We start from the raw sequence: 18,326 nt of genomic DNA on the forward strand, positions 1-18,326 counted from the left end.
TTTAATAAACTTTCTGGAATAACTGCTGGCTCACGTGTGGCTGTCAGGAGCAGTTCCGAGCACCCATGGGCCCCCACTAGGCACCCTGCAGGCATCTACCAGCATCTCGGCTGACGCATGGACACGGCCATCCCAGGAGGGGCCCTGTCCCTCATGTGGCCGCACCCCCGATGGCCTGCTTCTGCTCTCCCTCCCCGGAGAGGGACGTTGTGTAAGCGGTGTGAGCTGGGCTACAGGCCTTGGTCTCTGGAGACCCGCCTGGCGGGTGGTTATATGGCCTGTGGGGTGCTGTGTCCCCCATGCACTGACCAGGGTGGCCGTGAGGAAGAGCTGCAATGAACATCTGCAACGGGATTTTGCGTGGACATGGGTGAATGCCCAAGTAGGGCTGCCAGGACAGCTGCTATGTTTACTTTTAAGCCAGTTATTTTCCAAAGATGTCCAGACCTCTCATATGGTCTGAATGTGACCTTTCCACCTGGCTCCCAGTGCTCCCCTTCTGTCTGGCTCCCGGTGCTCCCCTTCCAGCTGGCTCACAGTGCTCCTCTGCAGAGGATGTCCAGATGAGTTCCAGAAGACCTCCCCTCCCCTGGCCTTCCCCAGCCCCTAGCCCAGGAATCCTTGCCAGTGTGAGCCCACTATGAGCTGTGGTAGGGTGGCGACCTGCATCCCCAAGGGGTTCCCTGGGAGGGTGGCAGGGTGGGGTGATGCCAGGCATGGGGAGGGGCTTGGCCAGGCTCAGGGGGTATGTGAGCCCTTCCCTCAGCTCGGGTTCCCTCCTGTCTGGGGGCTGGAGCCGGGACGAGCCAACACGGTGGGTTCAGCTGAGGCTTCCCCCTGGGGGCTCCCTGGACCCTTGCCCCCACCACCCAGCAGACGCCTCCACCAGGACAGGACCGGGCCCCTTATCCACAATCTCACTTTCCTTGGACACTCCTCTCTCAGCCGGGCTGCATGGTCCCAAACACGGGGCCCCGGTAGCAGGTCCCGCTGAGGAAGGGCGACTCAGATGGAAAGGCATGGGAGAGGAAAGACAGTGGCGAGGCCAGGCCTCTCCCTGTGCCCCGGCCCAGGGGCCTCACCAGTAGCCCCCACGTGAGGGCACTTCGCTGGGAGCCTGGGGCAATGGTGGGGGGCGGGGGCCCTCCATGCACGCAGCAGACCTGCAGTCCTGCACCAGCCCGTCAAGGCTGGGGCTCGTCTGTCTCTCATTTAGACAACACTTAGGCCAAGACTATGAAAGAGTGATTTATTCACACAGGCACACACGACACCCACAAAACCCAAATTTCTAACAATTTGCAAAACATCAAGTCTGTGAAAGAACCCGTCACCAAGAGACAAAGACGGCCCAGCCCCACCCAGGTCACGTCTGGGAGTGTGTCTCCCCTCCACGCACCCTGGGGGTGGGGTCCCTGCCCAGGTCACGTCTGGGAGTGTGTCTCCCCTCCACATACCCTGGGGGTGGGCTGGGGCGGGGTGTATCTAAGGGGTCCTGAGCAGTTTTCCCAACAGGGTCGGACAGCTCTGGGAGTAGAGGAGCTGGATGCCAAGGATGCTGGTCAGGAGTCTCCCACCCACCACTCGGGCCCCTGGTCCTGCACGGAGAATCCTTGCAAAGTCCAGTTCAACATAAACCTGCAGACTCTTGCCTGGAAAGTGGGGGTGATGGTTCTTGGAAACAAACACCCAAGTTCACGTGACTTTGGAGGAGGCTGGATGTGGCATCCCGTCCCCGCGCCGACGCCGGCGTCACTGAGCAGCAACAGCTGGACAGTCCCCCTGCCCTCACGGTCCCTGACGTCGCTCGGGACGCACGGGCAGTCCTCCACCTCGGTGGCCAAGGCCGAGTTATCCTACAACCCGTCTTCTCCAACATCTGGCTAAATATTCATGCAGTTAATGTCCTCTCAAGAACGTACCAAGTGTGGGGGGGTCTGCCTTAAGTCACCCGAGCTGAGTTTTATTTAACTGCTCATCTATTGCTGGCAGCCACATGCAGGGATTAAGCAGATCAGCCTTCAGATCACACCCGGGTGTGGCCAAGACTCTGTCGGATGGGTGGGGCCCCACCGGGCCGGCCAAGTTCTGTCGAGCTCACTGGCCTCTTCTGGACGGGCCTGAGAAGGCTGCTCCTGGTCACAGGGTGAAAGCCCCGACCTCACCGCAAGAATCCCGAGGTCGGAGGGGACCTCGAGAGGAAAGGGCAGAGGCACCAAGACTGGCTCCCAGGGGCCGAGATGAGTGGGGCGCGCGCAGCTGGCCCCGCCCCACGGCAGCTCACTCTCTGGGAGTGGGTGGAGGTGGGCCGCCCTCAGCTCCCAGGCCCTCGGGTTGCTGCAAGGCAACACGTGTGTGTGCAAGCAAAGCCACAGGCATGCACGCACACACAGGTACACACACAGCTGTGCACACACACACAAGCATGAGCACACATGCACAACACGTAGATGCATGCACACTGAAACACACTCACACGCGTGCAAATACACTCCCATACTGGCTCACGTATACACCTGCCCACACGTGCTCACATGCACACACACATCCATGTGCACACACACGTGTGTGTAACCACACCAGGAGCATGTCCCTTGTTATGCACCCATGCTTACACACATCCACACGTGTACACATACACTTGCACATGTATATACACTCACATATGCACACATACACACACAGGGACATACCCACACACGGTAGATACCCTCTCACACTTGCACACTCACATGAACAACACACACACACACGCCCATGTATACACGCTCCCACACATGCACCCTCACATAATACACACACGTGCACACACGTGCAGCCCACTCCCTCCTCAGACACCACCCCCACCCCACGGGCTGGGCTGCCTAGGACCACAGGCCGCCGTTCACTGAGGCCGCGGACAGTGAGCTGACGAGCGCCCGCTGGTCCCCTCGCCTCTGGAAGTGGTTCCTGATGAGCTTGTAGATGGCGAAGCCAGGGATGACCAGGCAGGGGACCCCAGCAACCAGGACCACCACAGCGTACACCCAGCCTGGGTACTTGATTTCCTTGGATTTGGGAAATTCCTCCTGGAGAGAGAGTGGCCTCAGGTGAGCAAACCAGGCAGCCGGGGTCTCACTCAGGGCAACGAGCCCGCCCTTCGTGATTCACTCCTGCCTCTAGAGGGAGGGGGAGCCTGCCCCCACCCACCCACCCTGGAGGCCCAGGACTCACATAGGCTGGGTCCCAAATGTTGTATGTCAGCTCCTCCCTGACCTCGATCACGAAGAAGAACAGGAAGATGGCCAGCATAAGCAGGGGGCTCACCACTCTCCACGTGACCTGCCAGAAGATGTTGGGCTTGTGGCCGATCATGAACTCAATGTCCCTGTTGAACCTGGAAGCAGAGGCCGAGGGGCTGTTAGTCCCCGGAAGGCAGAGGGTGGCAGCCTCTCCACGCCTGGAGAGACGGTCTCTCCTCTGTGATGCTGCACTCTGACCTCTCACATCCTTCTTGGCAGACACGCCTTCTCTGTGAAGCCCCACCATCCCGCGGTGCTAGTGCCAGGCTAGACGTGTGGACTCTCGTCAGAGGCCACGTCCTCCTCGGCCCCAGGCTGACACTGATGTGAAGGGCGGATCAGAGCTGCTGGGACCGAGGAGGGGACACTGATGTGAAGGGCAGATCAGAGCTGCTGGGGACCGTGGAGGGGAGCTGTCCGGCTCCCTGTCTCAGTCCCCTTGGCAGGGCAGGGGCTCTGACCCTGGGCAGCCTCACCAGCACTCTTAGAGGTGCAGCGCTGGGGGTCTTGACAGGGTCCCCTGCATGGGCTTGTGCATTTAATCTTAATTGATTTCACCAGATCGTTTATGGAGTGGTGGTGAGTCCAAGTCCTATTAACAACACGGTGCCAATCCGTGATGCCCTGAATGACTGGCCAAGGGACGGCTGACCCTGCCACACTTGCAAACTTGTCTTTGCCTGAGCCTCTGTCTGGCAGAGGAGCCCTGCTCAGACCTCTGGGGGCAGGCCTGGCAGTGCAGTGGGAACTGGAGTAAAACACCAGCTTCCTCCCTCCTCCAGGCAGGGTCCTGGGGAAGCCCCATCGACCCACAGCAAACGCCTGTGCACCATCCTGCCTTCTCCCATTCGCCCCGAGACTGGGCTGCCTCCTGCTGCGGCTGCCAGCGCCCTTCCCGAGGCCTGGGGGCATCTGGACGCCGCAGAGGGCGGGGTCTGCAACCCCCGTGAGCTCCATGGCCTCTCCGTTGCCCTCCCAGGCTCAGGCCATCTCCACCCCACACCAGACAGAAGAGACACCTGCGCGGCCCTGCGCACCCCCTACCATGGGGTTCCCCGCCCCCGGCCCCTACCTGTCCACGCCGTACACATAGACGACGGAGAACATCTCGAAGAAGGCGATGACGAGCAGGGGGATGGAGCCCGCGTAGCTGTCCAGGAGAGACAGCCAGTACTGGCCGGAGTTCAGTGTGAAAATGAAGGCGATGAGGTACATCCCCAAGCAGATGAGGCCTATGGCGGCAGAGGGTGGGGTGCCGTCACGGGCGTCTGCCCCATGCCTGCCGCAGTCTCCCTCTGGCGGCTGCGCCATGGCCTCGACCCCGCCCACATGCCCCGCCCATAGACCCACAGACCCCGCCCACGGACCCACAGGCCCCGCCCATAGACCCACGGGCCACACCCCCCCCCCGCCCCGTCCGCACGGCCCCACCCACAACCTCCATAGGCCCCGCCCACCTGTAAGCAGCTCCTTGGGCCACTTCTTGGGGATGACTTTGAGGTCCTGCAGGGGCACCACCACACCCTCCATGTTGCCGAACATGGACGACAGGCCCAGGCAGAAGAGCATGACGAAGAAGAGGACGGACCAGAGGGGCGCCACCGGCATCTTGGTGATGGCCTCGGTGAAGACGATGAAGGCCAGCCCGGTGCCCTCCACGCCCTGCAGGGCGGCAGGCGAGTCACCCAGGGCCCTCCGAGGTGCCCACTGGCCGGTCTGGCCCTGACACTGGACGGCTCTGCATCCGCCAGGCCGGCACCCACACCGTCATGGATGATGCGGGCCATTCTGTGGAGTGACTGCAGCTCTTGTCTTTTAGCTCTAGGTGTATTTTAAAAGGCTGAACTGGTTATATTGCTGGGAAGTTGACCACATTGTCTGGCGGTGGTTGGGGGCCCATGCAGCCCAGACAGAAACATTGGGCAGATGGGCGTGGACTGCCATCTGGTCGCCAGTGGGTGCCCCCACCCCGCCCATAGCCGAGGCCATCGCGCAAACCGACTTCAGCGGGCCTGAGCGAGAGCCGAAACAGAGCCCCTGGACGTGCGCCCACCAGCGCTCAGAGTGGCCCGTGGGGCAGGCAGTGCCATAAACGTGCTTGTGGGTGCGTAAGGATGACACTCTGCACGGAGTGGCCCACGCAGGTAAGTGAGGCCTCGGGCACTGGGCCCCCTTCTCGAGGCTCAGGGTTCCCGGGGGTTGAACCTCCGCAGAGAGCCCTGAGCTCAGAGGGGCTGAATGAGGAGCCAGTGGATCTGGTGGGATCCTGCAGGGCCCATGGCACCGTCACGGCATCTGCACACATTCCTGGGGCACAAGGACTCAGAGAGCCATGGGGAGGTTGCAGGGGGTCGTCACAGCACTATGGAGCCCACATCGCAGAGGAGCAGTCCGTGAGGTCTAACGTCCTTGTATCCGTGGGAAAGCAGAAGCCCGTCAGCACTGCCCAGGGCTGGGGGGCGGGCGCTTCCGGCTGAAGGGAAACTACCAGGGGGGCAGGAGGGCATAAAGCGACTGCGTAAACTTACTAACCCCCCACAAACTGAGCTTCCAGGCGAGAACTGGCACCTTGAGAAGGTCGCTTTTTAAAAGGAAGGGGGATTGAGACTCGTGGTCCCTGTGACGTTCCCCAGGGACAGCCAAGTTGGGAGGACCCTCTGCTGTGTCCACTCCTGGCAAGATGGCGCTGTCGCTGGAGAAGCAGTGCCAGGCCCTCAACAATGCTCAACACACCCCCGAAATGTTGTGTGGCTCCCAATAAGAGAATTGCAAAGCTAAGATTAGTAGATGCCGGCCTACGAGCAATCACAGCAGATGTCGCTCGTCCTGGGGGCCGGCACTTGAGCTTGTGAGCATCAGGGAGGGACTCCCGGGAGCCTGATGGCCACCGGTGATTTTAGAAGGACGGTGACAGTGACTCCGACCTTTGTGTAGGAGAAATTCCAGTAAAAGCGGGCCATGGGGTGTTTCTGTGTGTTTGGCACAAGGCCACGGGAGAGGTCAGGCCCACGGAGGGCATCTCACGGTCTCACATGCGGGGCCCATGGCCCAGTAGATGCTGGTGCCCTAGAGCCAGTGCCCGGACCCTGCGGGGCAGGATAGCCAGGGTGGGCGGCCGTGTGGCACGGGGCAGGTTTGTCCAAACTGGACTCCCAGGGGAGGCTCGGTGTCCACCCAAGGTGCCCGCTGCCCTGGCCCTACCTGTGAGAGGAAGGCGTCCATGTCGCAGGTCTGGAACTTGAGCCTGGCGTAGGCCGCGGGGTCGGAGGCGTTGCACCACCGCTGCATCTCAGCAAAGTTCTCCTGTGTCACGTTGCCTTCGGGCAGGTCGAACCCGTTGATAAGCGTCAGGATGTTCCTGGAAAGAGAGCGAGGCTGACACCAGTCCGGGTGGGCTCTTCGGAGGTGGAGGCCCCCGCAGCTGTCGGGGCACCCGCGGGCCACTCACGTGCTGAAGCAGTCGTCGTAACGTTCGGTGGCGCGGAAGCCAATGATGGAGTAGACCACGGTGGCCGCATACACGGACGTGAAGCCGTTGATCACAGACACGATGACCGAGTCCATCTCGCAGTTGTTGCTGTGGACAGAAGCGGCGTCGGTGAGGACAGGCCAGGGGGCGCGGTGTCCACACGGCCAGCCCACGTCGGCACAGGTGGGCAGAGCTGCGTCTTGGGCCAGCCGGACAGGCTGAGCCGCCGCTGGGCAGGGAGGGGGGAGGGCTCACCGGGCACCAGGTGATGGCCCCCATGCCTGCTGCAGCCTGCAGGCTTCTCGGTGCCCCCACGCCCTGGGGACCCTGGAGCTGGGGCTGAAGACGCTGGTGTTCAGGTCCCTGCTCGGCCAGCGTCTGCTCTGGGCTCAGGAGGTGGCGCATCAGCCCTACTCGCACACGACAGCCTGGACCTTCCAACCACCAGCCACAGAGGCCTCGAAGAGGCAGCCTGGGCCGGGTGGCCCCATCCCCAGGCCTGGACGCCTCCCTCCCTCTCCTTACCCCCTCTCTGCCCCCACAGACGCTGCCCCCCAGCCCACCCCAGGCCTTCATGGCTGAGGACACCCCATCTCCAGCCACCTCAACACCTAAAGCCTCCCTCAGCTCGGTGCATGACCCCTGACCTCCCATCCGCTGAGGCACCATCCTTCCAGGTGCCTCTGTCAAGAACCCCAGGGAAACGCAAATCCGACCCCAGTGAGGGCCTTCCCTGGTGGTGCAGTGGGTGGGAGCCTGCCTGCCAGCGCAGGGGGACACAGGTTTGATTCCTGGTCTGGGAAGATCCTGCAGGTCGCAGAGCAACCAAGCCCGTGGACCGCAAGAGAGGACACTTCGCTGCAACTGGGGAGAACCCGCAAAGCAAGGAAGACTCACGGCGGGCAAAGAAGAAACGGCTACTGAAAACAAACACGTAGCTCAGTGAGCGGCCACACCCTCCCCTGCGGCCGGAACCCAAGCACCTGAGAGTGACAGGCGCGGACGAGGGCGGGAGGACCCAGCGCTCCCACATGCCCTACAGGGACTGCAGAGGGGAAGCGGCTCCTCAGACAGTTAGACCTGGAGCCACCGCGAAGCCCAGGGCCCCCCGCCTCGGGGCACACGCGCGGGGAACGAAAACAGGTGCTCACGGAGCTGGAGCACAGACGTTCTCAGCAGCCAGAGAGCGGGCGTGGCCCAGCGAGGCCCGGCTGCAGGCCAAGGACGCCCCGGCCTCGGGGGAGAGACGGACACGCAGGCCAAGGACGCCCCGGCCTCGGGGGAGAGACGGACACGCAGGCCAAGGACGCCCCGGCCTCGGGAGAGAGACGGACACGCAGGCCAAGGCACGGGGGGCCGGGGGCCGGCTGCAGCCGCTCCCCACAGCTCCTGAGAACGCCTTCAGCTGGGAGCCGGCCTGCCTGCCTCCAGCCCCACCACCCCTGATCCGGGAGACTCGGAGCCTCAGCTCTGGCGAGTGCCCACCCACCTCCAGCCTCACAGCTGGTCCGAGGGGGAGACTGGGGCTCTGCGCGTCAGGTGCCTGGAGGAGCAGCCCCTCGCCCCCATGGGACCCCCATCCAGCATACTCACTGGACAGGGTTGTAGCTGGAGAAGGAAATGAGGCCCCCGAAGGCCAGGGAGAAGGAGTAGAAGACTTGGGCCCCCGCGTCCAGCCAGGTGACCGGGTTGGCCAGCTCCGTAACCTGCGGCCAAACAGAGACCCTCAGCCGCGCACCACGGGATGTGGGGGCTCCCAGGAGGGGCGTCCAAGGAGGGGACAGGAGCCGGGAGGCCAGGTGACACCTGAGGCCACCAAGTAGAGGCCAGAGGGAAACGACCCTAAGGCGACAGCTGGTGGCCCTCTGCCCTGAGCCACACGCGAGCTGGCATGCGCTGCCCTCCCAGGCCCGGCCGGTGTCCAGGGACCAACGGGGTCTCGGAGCCCAGGGGTGGGCGGGAAGCCCAGACTCACGTTGGGCGTGAAAAGGAAGACGATGCCGTTGGTGGCTCCCTTCAGCGTCAGGCCCCGGATGAGAAAGATGGTCAGGACGACGTAGGGCAGCGTGGATGTGATGTACACGGCCTGGGGGAGGCGGCAGCTGTTGGGGGGCAGGGCTGGGGGCCCACCGCGAGGAGGAGGGCTGAGCCCCGGACCGTGCCCCCTCCTCCCGCACCCTGGGCCCCGCCTCCCCCTCTGGTCTCCGTGTCCTCTCGTCACCACGGTCACCGTTTAGCTCCCACCACCCAGACGGGCACCACAGTCGCTCCCGCCTGCGGCTTCTGAAGCGTGTGTTTGGGAGCCGTCTGGCCCAGCACTGAATCTGGGGCGCTGCCCAGACAGGCGGTGGGCAGGGGCCGAGCCCTGAGAGCTGCTAAAGGGGCCCCCGGTCCCCCAGAGGCCCACAGCCCCGCACCTTCCCTGTGGTCTCGATGCCCCGGATGGTGCACACGTAGAGCACGCTCCAGGCGCATGTCAGGGCCAGCAGGATCCACCACTGCACGGAGCCCGAGTCATCGATGGAGGTGGAGACGTTGAGGGTCTCGCGGTACCAGAAGTAGTCCACAGAGGAGCTGCGGGCACACTCGTCCACGTAACCTGACACCGCACCACACCAGTGAGGGCCACGGAGAGCGTGGGCCCAGGACACTGACAGACGCCAGGACGCACTGCACACGTGCACACACGTGTGCACACCCGCGTGGACATACCCAACAGACAGCATCACAGTGAACTCACACGTATGTGTGCACACCCCACACAAACATGCACAAATGTACTCACCCGTGTGTGTGCACGCCCACACCCACACACGCGCAACAAACAGCATACACAGCACACTTACACATGTGCACACACCCACACTCAACAGCACGCACCACATACACGAGTGTGCATGCACAGACACACCCAACAGCATGCACAACATACGTGTACGTGTGTGCACACTTTAGTGCACTCGTGTGCCCACGAACATACTTGTAGACACACATAAGCATGCACATACCAAACCAAACAGACTTGCATGTATGCTCACGTGCAGACCCGTGCACACACTCGTGCACACAGGGAGCGTGTGCACCGGGCTCTGACTACCTGTCCCCTCCCCCAACCCTGCCCCCGGCAGGCACAGACCCAGGGCTTAGCTGGGCGTCAGTGCCCTGGTCACGGCACGCAGTCATTCAGGAGCTCACCAGTCTTTGGGGTCTCACGCCAGAGCCCACACTGGGTGGCTTGTTCAGCCTCACACACTCTCTCTGCTCGAGACCCAGCAGCCCAGGGTCCTGGTTGCCCCCCGGGCTCAGGGAGCCCAGTGAGACCCTCCCAAGGCAGGAGTGGTCTAGTCCTGGCAGACCCTCCTACCTCACCCCTGCCCACATCCCCTGCAGGGCCCTGGGTGCAGCAGGGAGGCCATGCCCCTTTCTGTGCTCGCGTTTTTGCTAAACTTGGGCGACAACCACGTGGATGTTAGAGATTCGGGAGACGCTGCTCACGGGCCAGCTCCGCCCCCACCAGCCCACCCAGGGCTCACCTGTCTGGTTGGCATTGAGCGGACACTGGCTCCAGGGCAGGGGCTCCTGGAAGGAGTTGAAGAAGTACCACATGACCCAGGCGATGATGGTGTTGTAATAGAGGCCCACCATGAAGGACACGAACATGGACGCGATGCCTGGGGGGAGAGGGGACGTCAGTGCTGGGGCGGGGTGTCACTGCTGAAGTGGGGGGTCACTGCTAGGATGGGGGTCACTGCTGGGGTGGGGGCGATGGCTAGGGTGGCAGTCACTGCTGGGATGGGGGGTCACTGCTGAAGTGGGGTTCACTGCTAGGGAGAGGGCAATGCTGGAGTGGAGGGTCACTTCTGGAGGCGGGGGTCACTTCTAGGATGGGGGGTCACTGCTGGAGTGGGGGTCACTTCTGGGGAGGGGGTCATGGCTGGGATGGGGGCACTGCTGGAGTATGGGGGTGCCGGGGTGGGGATAACAACTAGGGTGGGCAGTCGCTGCAGGGGAGGGGATCACTGCTGGGATGGGGGTGCTGGTCACTGGAAGGGGGTCACTGTGGAATGAAGGGTCAGTGCTGGAGTGAAGGCAATCTCTGGGGGGCCCTCTTGGCCCACTGAGTGTGGGTGAACAAAAGGGTCCCTGACGTCAGGAAGGCGCCCCCACTGTCAGTGTCCCTCCTAGTCCCTGCTCTGGGCAGGAAGTGGGGGGCTCTGCTCTCCCCCTGTATCTGCCCCCACTGGACCTTGTGTTCCCTGGGGACCCAGGACAGCCTCTCCAGCCCATACCATCCCCCCCACAACAGAGTCTAAGGAAGGGGTGGCAACAGCCTCAGGGTGGAAGCTGTGGAGCCCGGGCCGTCTCCTCCCCGAAAGGTAGAGGGAAGAGAGGGCAGCGTGTGCTGCCAGCCCGGACCCCAGGCTGAGCCTGGGCATGGACGCACCTACGCCCTTGAGGGCCGGGTGGATGGCGCTCCAGACGCCCACGCTGCCCTTGCGCAGCCGCTGCCCGATGGCGAACTCCAGGTGCAGTAGCGGGATCCCCTCCAGGACCAGCAGGATGAGGAATGGAATCATGAACGCTCCTGCGGGGCCGGGGAGGCATGGTCAGGGCGGTCACGTGACTAAGGACGTCGCCCTTGACCACGCCCTTGACGGTCATCGAGTCATTTACAGGGGGGCTTGTGCCTTCTCCTCGAGGTGGCCGGCTCATCCGCGGTCCCCACAGGATGCTGCCTGCCCCCCAGTCCCTGGAGCGCTAGGCTGGCATTCGCCTGTGGGAGGAGTCCAGGGAGGGGCACGCGCCAGGGTAGGCCCCCTGGGGGTGTGGGCCCACAGCATCTGCACTGGAAGGTGGGGAAGGAGTAAAGGCCAGGAGCTCAGAAGCCGGCCCAGACCCCACGCAGAAAGGGGTCTGCATCTGAGCTCTGGGGACCCCACTCTGGGCCAGGGAGCAGTTGGACCTGGGGTCTGTGTCCGCCCTCGCTGATGGGTCCCAGGGCCTGGCCTGGCCCCAAGCAGGGGCCCCGTGAACACCTGCCTTCATGGTGCTCATGGGCCCACCATCCCAGAGCCCTGAAGGGGTGAGCCCCCTCCTGCTGCTCCATCCTCGGCCCCAGTCCGTGGTTTTACCAGCTGCCCGGGCTCCTCCCCCTGACCCGGGCTCTGGGGGAACCAGGGGGGAGGCAGCCCGTCCAATGCACCTGGCCTGGCCCCGTGCTGAGCCGAGTGCAGGCCTGCTGATATTAGCAGGGCCGCAGTTACCAAAGGTCGCCGGCTCTAGTCGGCAGGCAGCTCGGGAGCTGAAACTGGCCGATAAGGATTGGAAACACTTGCTTCAGGGCTTAAGAGTGTGTTCAGGTCCAGTCTGAGGGGGACCTCGTGGTCGGGCTCCCTGGTTACCGGGACCGCCAGCACTGGCCTGGGACGCCCGCCCTAAGGTCCCTGCTCTGTCCTGGGGTCCCACGTGGCCTGCCGTGGGCTGAGGTCCCCCCTCTGTCCTGGGGTCTGGCGCAGCCTGCCAAGGAGTGAGGTCCCCTCCTCTGTCCCGGGGTCCGGTGCGGCCTGCCGTGGGTTGAGGTCCCCCCTCCGTCCCGGGGTCCCGCGTGGCCTGCCGTGGGCTGAGGTCCCCCCCTCTGTCCCGGGGTCTGGTGCAGCCTGCCGAGGAGTGAGGTACCCCCTCACCCCAGTTTGTGCAGCCCCGTCTTCCTGCCCTCCTCTGCTCACCTCCCCTCATCCTCCCCGCCCCGCCTCCACCTCCCGACACACACATTCTCTGCTCCCCCTCAAAGGGCTTAGATCCTTCACTTGTGCCCGCTTCTCTCCCAGATGCCAGCCAGGCCGCAGCCTTCCCACCATGGCCTCCTGGGCAGTGTGAGTGTCAGACCTGAGCCTGAGGTCCCCACTGGCGAGGCTCTGTGTATACACTTGTGTACATGTGTGTGAATCCATGTGTACGTGCACGTGCCTATCCACACGTGTGTGTGTATCCACGTGTATGTGACTGCGTGTATGTGAGCACGTGGGTGCCTCCACATGTATCCAGACACTTGGTGTAAGCGTGACATGTGTGTACGAGTGTGCACGTGTGTCCTTGTGTATGTATGGGCGTGCATGGGTGTGCACAGGTAAAAGTGAGTGTGTGTAGGTGTGTTTGAGTGTGTCCACGTGTACTCTTACACCTGAGTGTGCGTGTGTGTGTGTTGAGGGGAACCTGGAGCACATGGCAGGGGGCTCCCGGTCTCTGCGCCCAGCTCCCCTCTTGGCTCCTGGGCTAATCCCTCGGCCTTTTCTCCTCCTCCTCCGTCTGCCTCTGGGCCCCAGGGCCAGCGGCACTTTCTCCTACCCGTGGACTGGCCTCAGTCCCCACGCCAGGAAGCCGCAGGGCCACTGGCCGCCCACCTGGGGCTCCAGGCACAAGCTTCTTCCAGGGCCGGTGCTGTGTGGGGCGGGGGGCAGTGTACCGAGGGTCAGCAGGTGAGGGTGTGGGCTGGGACGCAAGGAAAGGCACCAGGAATGGGCCCCCCCAGGCCAGACCCCTCGATGGAGGGGAGCCAGCAGCCTGGGGTCTGGGGCTCGGCCAGCTGCGGGCTCAGCGCCCGTCCCTCTGTCCGTGGAGGGAAAGGTGAAGTAAGGTTTGCCTCTCTGAGGTTCTCAGGAGCTGGATTTGAAAACCTGTGGGGCAAAACCACCAAGAAGAAAACAAGCTCCCCATCCTGTCCCTTCCTCTCATGATGCCACTTTTCCCCCGGGACTCCCTGCCCCTTCACCACCATTGGGAAACCCTATGCATCCTTGAAAACCCCACTCAGACAGCCCCTCGTCCAGGAAGCCTCCCCTGCTCCCCATGATCCTGGCACCTACACCAGCCCCCCAGCCACCCCCACAAGCTCCTCCAGGACCAGAGGCTCAGCTTCTACAGAGGCAGGGAGGGTGGGGCCAGGGCACGTCCACTGCAGCCCCCAAAGGTGGGCTGGGCCCAGCGAGCCCTCCATGTCCCCACATCGTGAGGCCCGCCTGGTGGGCACCCCCAGCCCTGGCAGCACAGAGCGGAGGCCCCTCCCCTCCCCAGGGATGGGCGGCTCTTGGCTCCCTTTTGGGGTTGGGTCTTCCATTTGTGAACTGACCCCTCTGCTGTGGGGGCGGGAATGGGGGTGTCAAACAGAGGGGTGGGGCGGGCTGCAGGTCTTAGGAGGCAGGAAAGCCAGAGTGCCCGGCGGCCAGCGGGTTCCAAAGGTCCCGGGAGATGAGAGTGGAGACCATCAGCTCCAGGAAGGACGTGTGTGCAGAGAGATGCCGGGGCAGAAGTTCCAGGAACTCAGGAAGCGAGGCAGGGGAGGGGAGGGGGGCGAGGGCCTCGAGAGCCCCCCGGGGTGCAGGGTCAGGTGGGGCACCATTCCGCCTCGGGGTCTCCAAGGCTTTTGTGACCACAGACCCTCAGCCGCTTACGGGAGGGAAGCCCAGTGGAAATGGAGGCTGCTGCCTGCCCCTCCCCCTGCCCCACAGTGGACAGGAGCCGAGGGGGCCTTCTCGCTCCCATGGCCGGGCTCCCTGGGACACCGCCCGCTTCCCCAGATGCCCTGGAGGGCCGCGGGCCCCTCTTCCACTTCCCCGAAGCGCAGGGGAGGACCGCCACCTGCCCTCGCCCGTGGCCTCCCTGGCACCCCCGCTCCACCTCCGTTGGTCAGGACTCGGGCTGCTAGGCTGTGGAGCTGGCCCTGGGAGGCGGGGGGCAAAGCTGGGTGGCAGGTCCTGCCTCCCCTGGTTCTCCCTGCTGGCGGCCGGGACCCAGTCCTTGCAGGTCTGTGGGGGCTCAGCTGGCCTCCAGGTGACAGGCACCAGGATCCCCCGCACCAGGGGATTCCAGAACCCGTGGCGCTGCCCAGAGGGCCTGGGGGCGGGGAGGAGGTCTGAGGCTGGCCCAGGGTCTAGAGTCATGACCCCTGGGCCCCAAGCTTCCGAGGGCCCTGCTCAGCGGGGTCCCTGGGGCGGTGCCCAGCCCGTGTGCCCCTGAGCACTCGCTGGATGGTCAGAGGGGTGCCGTGCTGGGGAGGACAGAGCCCGGCGGGGAGTGGAGGCGCCCCCAGGTGGGCACCCCTCCTGGTGCTCAGGAGGGCAGGGTTGGGGTGCCATGCTGGGGTGGACAGAGCCGGGCGGGGAGTGGAGGCGCCCCCGGGTGGGCACCCTTCCTGGTGCTCGGGAGGGCAGGGTGGGGGCGCCATGCTGGGGTGGACAGAGCCGGGCGGGGAGTGGAGGCGCCCCCGGGTGGGCACCCCTCCTGGCTCTCGGGGTCGGACAGCTGAGCCAGCAGCTGGCCTGCAGACCCCAGCCTCGTCCTCAGAGCGGCGGACCGCAGCGTGCACACTGTCTGCCTGCTGACCGGACTTACAAGTGAGTGTGCAGACCCTGGCACAGTGGCCCGACGGGGCGCTCACCCAGGGACATGGGAAGAAAGGCGCGTGCAGGCCTGGGGGCGGGGCCCAGCGAGGGGCCCAGAGGATGAGAAGGACATCCCTGGTCCGCAGGGGGCCCCACCTCCCTGAGCCCAGGGAGCCAGCAGCCGGTCCTCCTCAAACCCAAGTGAGCTGAGACCTACGCTCCGTCCTGCCCCCAGGCCCGTCCGCGTCCGCCTCCGCCTCGCCTCCGGGGCAAACCTGCCTTTAGGGGCCAGCTCCTTCAGCCTCACAGGCCCGGCTGCCTGCCCGGTGCAGACCCCGGGGGAGCGCAGACGCCGGGGAGCACGGGAGGGCGGCCAGCCTGCGGGCAGCAGGGCATAGAGCCTGCTCACCACGCTCCCGCTCGCTCGGGGGACCATGATGACCCCATGATCGGGGTCACGCGACGTGCACGCAGCTGCTCACGGCCACACGCATAGCAACACCACAAACGCCGCTGACAGTCGAGCCTAAATCGCGGGTCTTCACCGTGGCTATCTCTACTCTCTACTTTTCTGTATAGACTTTTTTTTTTTCCCCATAATATGAAGCTGAAAATAAAGCAAAAGATCATTTACTTTTTTGAATTACGCAAAACTCCTGGAAATGATTGGAGACTAACTAAGCTTTTGCCAAACCAGAACAGATGGGCAGGGGTGGGAGGCCCCCTAAGACCCTCGAAGGCAGGCTCCTCAAGCCACACAGCTGCTCCCCTCCCCACTGCTGGGGCTTCGGGAATGCGAGTGTCACCCTGACGAGTCAGCAGCCACACCCGCCTTGGTCTCAGGGATGGTCTCCTGGGCGTGGAGGGCGGGCCACTGGGCTCCCAGCCCATGAGCTGGCTCAGAGGACAGTGGACAGGCCTCCTGAGGGATGGGGGTACCGGGGGCGGGGTCCTGACCCACATGGGGGCTGCGGCGATCCCCTCCCCCAAGCTGGGGGGCCGTGTGCAGCCAGCAGCATCCTCCCAGGCCTCCCAGTCAGGGTACATCTGGCCTCCTGGGGGTCTGAGCTCATGGTGTCTGCTCCAGTCAACCTCTGGGAAGACCCCTAATCTGCTTCTAGCATGTTCCCCCCGGGAGTCCCTCCCCAGCTCTGGGGTCCAGCCCCCTCTTCTCAGGGGCCAGCGATGGGCCTTCACCCACCAGCAGGGTCAGCCCGGAACAGCCGCCATGTCCCACGAGCAGGGGAGCAGCCAGGCCCTCCTCCTGGTGCCCGAGTCAGGGACCCTCCACCAGGATGGCCCCCGAGGAGTTGTGACAGCAAGTTGCGGAGGGAGGGGCAGCGGCCTCCCTGAGGGCCCCCTGGGCAGAGGCTGTGACTCAGGCTGGGGCCCTGACCTCCTGGGCTCCATGGGCCCCAGCCCCAGAGGTGGCAGCCTCAGCCCAGGAAGCGCCAGCTGGCCCAGAGGTTCCAACGACACACCCTCCCTGCCAGGCAGCTGAGCCCTTGGCGATTCAGGGGGGTTCCCGGGGGGACCCAGGACAGCCCCTTCCGCCTGCTCCTCAGGAGGACAAGCGCGTCACAGAGCCACAGGGAGCCCGCAGTTTCTCCACATGAGAACAGACTTGTGCCACCCAAGGAGGGGGTCAAGAGCCCCCAGAGCCACGAGCATCCCCAGGCCTCCTCCCTGCGTCCAGCTCTCCGGGCCGGCGCGGGGCCAGAGGAGACCATGGTGTGACCTCTGTCCCTGCAGCCCCACACACCCAGAGGGCAGGTGGAGGGACGGGGCCGTGGGGACCCAGGTCCAGAGCCTGCCCGGGGTCAGAGCAGGTCCAGGGTCAAGGCAGGGCTCCTGGGTCCTGGAGGGCCTGACCCGCCGCACCCCACAGAACCCGGGATGCGCGGGGCCGGGCACCGGTGCCCGAGGAGGCCACGGAGGATGTCTCTGCCGGCCGTGCTCCGGGCGGGGCCCCAGCCGCGGGTGGGCCGCGGCCGCGGGGGTCGTCCTGCCCGCCTGCCGCCCGCCTACCTCCGCCGTGGCTCTGGCACAGGTAGGGGAAGCGCCACACGTTGCCCAGGCCCACGCAGAAGCCCACGCAGGTCAGCATGTACTGCGCCTTGTTGTCCCACGTGGGCCGCGAGCTGCTCTCCTCCCGCTCCACGCGCTCCAGCTCGCCCAGCGACGGGATCCGGGCCTCCAGGCCAGGGTTGGGCAGCGCCAGCCTCACCATGGTGGTCCGGGCGGGTCTGCGAGCTCAGCGAGCTCAGCGAGTGGCCACCGGCCAGAGCCCCGGGGCTTTATAGGAAACCTTTGGCACCTCACCCAGCACCTGGCCCGAAAGGAAGCGTCAGCAGATCCCAAGGGCGAGGCTGCCAGACTGTTAATGCCTTATCTGCAGAGGCGCCTGGACCCTCCACCAGCCGGGTGGCCATCAGCTCCGCCCCTGTGCAAACGGGACCCGGGGCTCAGGTGAGCCTGGCCCCCACCGGCCCCTGCCCGCACTGAGCACGGGGCGGGGCAGAGACACCCGACAGTAAGATGCTACCTGGCTCTGCAGGACGCAGGAGCCCGCCCCCCACACCTCCCCTCACGGCACGCACACCGGACGCTCCAGGGGCAGAGACCCCCGACGGCCAGATGGTGGCCGCTGCCCGGCCCCTCTGGGTTCTGCGCCGGTCCTCAGGGAGTGCGGCTTCAGCTGGGGGCCTCCAGGCGGGGCCCTCATCCCTGTGGGGTCCACCCCCAGGGGCTCAGAGCCATCGCCCTGCCGTCTCCCGTCCCCCATCCGCCAGGAGGTGGGGCTTCTGTCCCCTCACTAGGAGCCTGAGCTGGGCACTGGGTCAGGGCGGGAAGCAGGGTTCCTGCCCGCTGAGCGCAGTGGTCAGGCCGGGAGGCTCGGGGGATGTCTGCGCGTCCAGAGAGCTGGGCGACCCTTTCGGGTGACCAAGGGGGTCACGGGAAGGTGGCCCCACCTGGCCTCCCAGCTGGGGCCACAAGACGAGGCCCCACGGGGCTCCATCTAAGCCAGCCCCGGACCAGCCCTGCTGCCCACCCCCACACCACTCCATGGATCACACTGACATTCCCGGAATAGCTCATCCAAGGAAGCCGGGTGGGGATCATGGGAGGAGGGGTCAGGACCCTGACCTTTACCCCCAGGATGGGGGAGGCAAGTCTGAGGAGCCTGGAGGCCCGAAG

At 64.7% G+C, this 18,326-nt stretch overlaps 1 protein-coding gene across 1 annotated transcript; it reads right to left on the reverse strand.

The window, feature by feature from the left end:
* Positions 1–1,235: 1,235 nt before the first annotated feature.
* On the reverse strand, positions 1,236–17,648 carry SLC6A19 (solute carrier family 6 member 19). Its single transcript, XM_024981551.2, has 12 exons — positions 17,157–17,648; positions 11,195–11,335; positions 10,284–10,421; positions 9,168–9,349; positions 8,726–8,836; positions 8,344–8,456; positions 6,730–6,858; positions 6,483–6,639; positions 4,739–4,943; positions 4,354–4,513; positions 3,214–3,376; positions 1,236–3,068 (listed from the first exon to the last, which is right to left on the reverse strand). Exons 1-12 carry the CDS (start codon positions 17,356–17,358, stop codon positions 2,865–2,867), a joined length of 1,905 nt encoding a protein of 634 aa, XP_024837319.1. The 5' UTR covers positions 17,359–17,648; the 3' UTR covers positions 1,236–2,864.
* Between the last annotated feature and the right edge of the window lie 678 nt (positions 17,649–18,326).

This window comes from Bos taurus, chromosome 20 (genome assembly GCF_002263795.3).
Source record: "Bos taurus isolate L1 Dominette 01449 registration number 42190680 breed Hereford chromosome 20, ARS-UCD2.0, whole genome shotgun sequence".
In the NCBI taxonomy this organism is placed as follows: domain Eukaryota; kingdom Metazoa; phylum Chordata; class Mammalia; order Artiodactyla; family Bovidae; genus Bos; species Bos taurus.

Excerpts from the sequence above, each read along its gene's own strand:
- SLC6A19 (XM_024981551.2), bottom strand. The coding sequence starts at position 17,358 with ATGGTGAGGCTGGCGCTGCCCAACCCTGGCCTGGAGGCCCGGATCCCG. Across the intron at positions 8,837-9,167 it reads GCATCGAGACCACAGGGAAG|GCCGTGTACATCACATCCAC; the intron begins GTGCGGGGCTGT and ends CGCCTCCCCCAG. Across the intron at positions 3,069-3,213 it reads ACATTTGGGACCCAGCCTAT|GAGGAATTTCCCAAATCCAA; the intron begins GTGAGTCCTGGG and ends CTCTCTCTCCAG.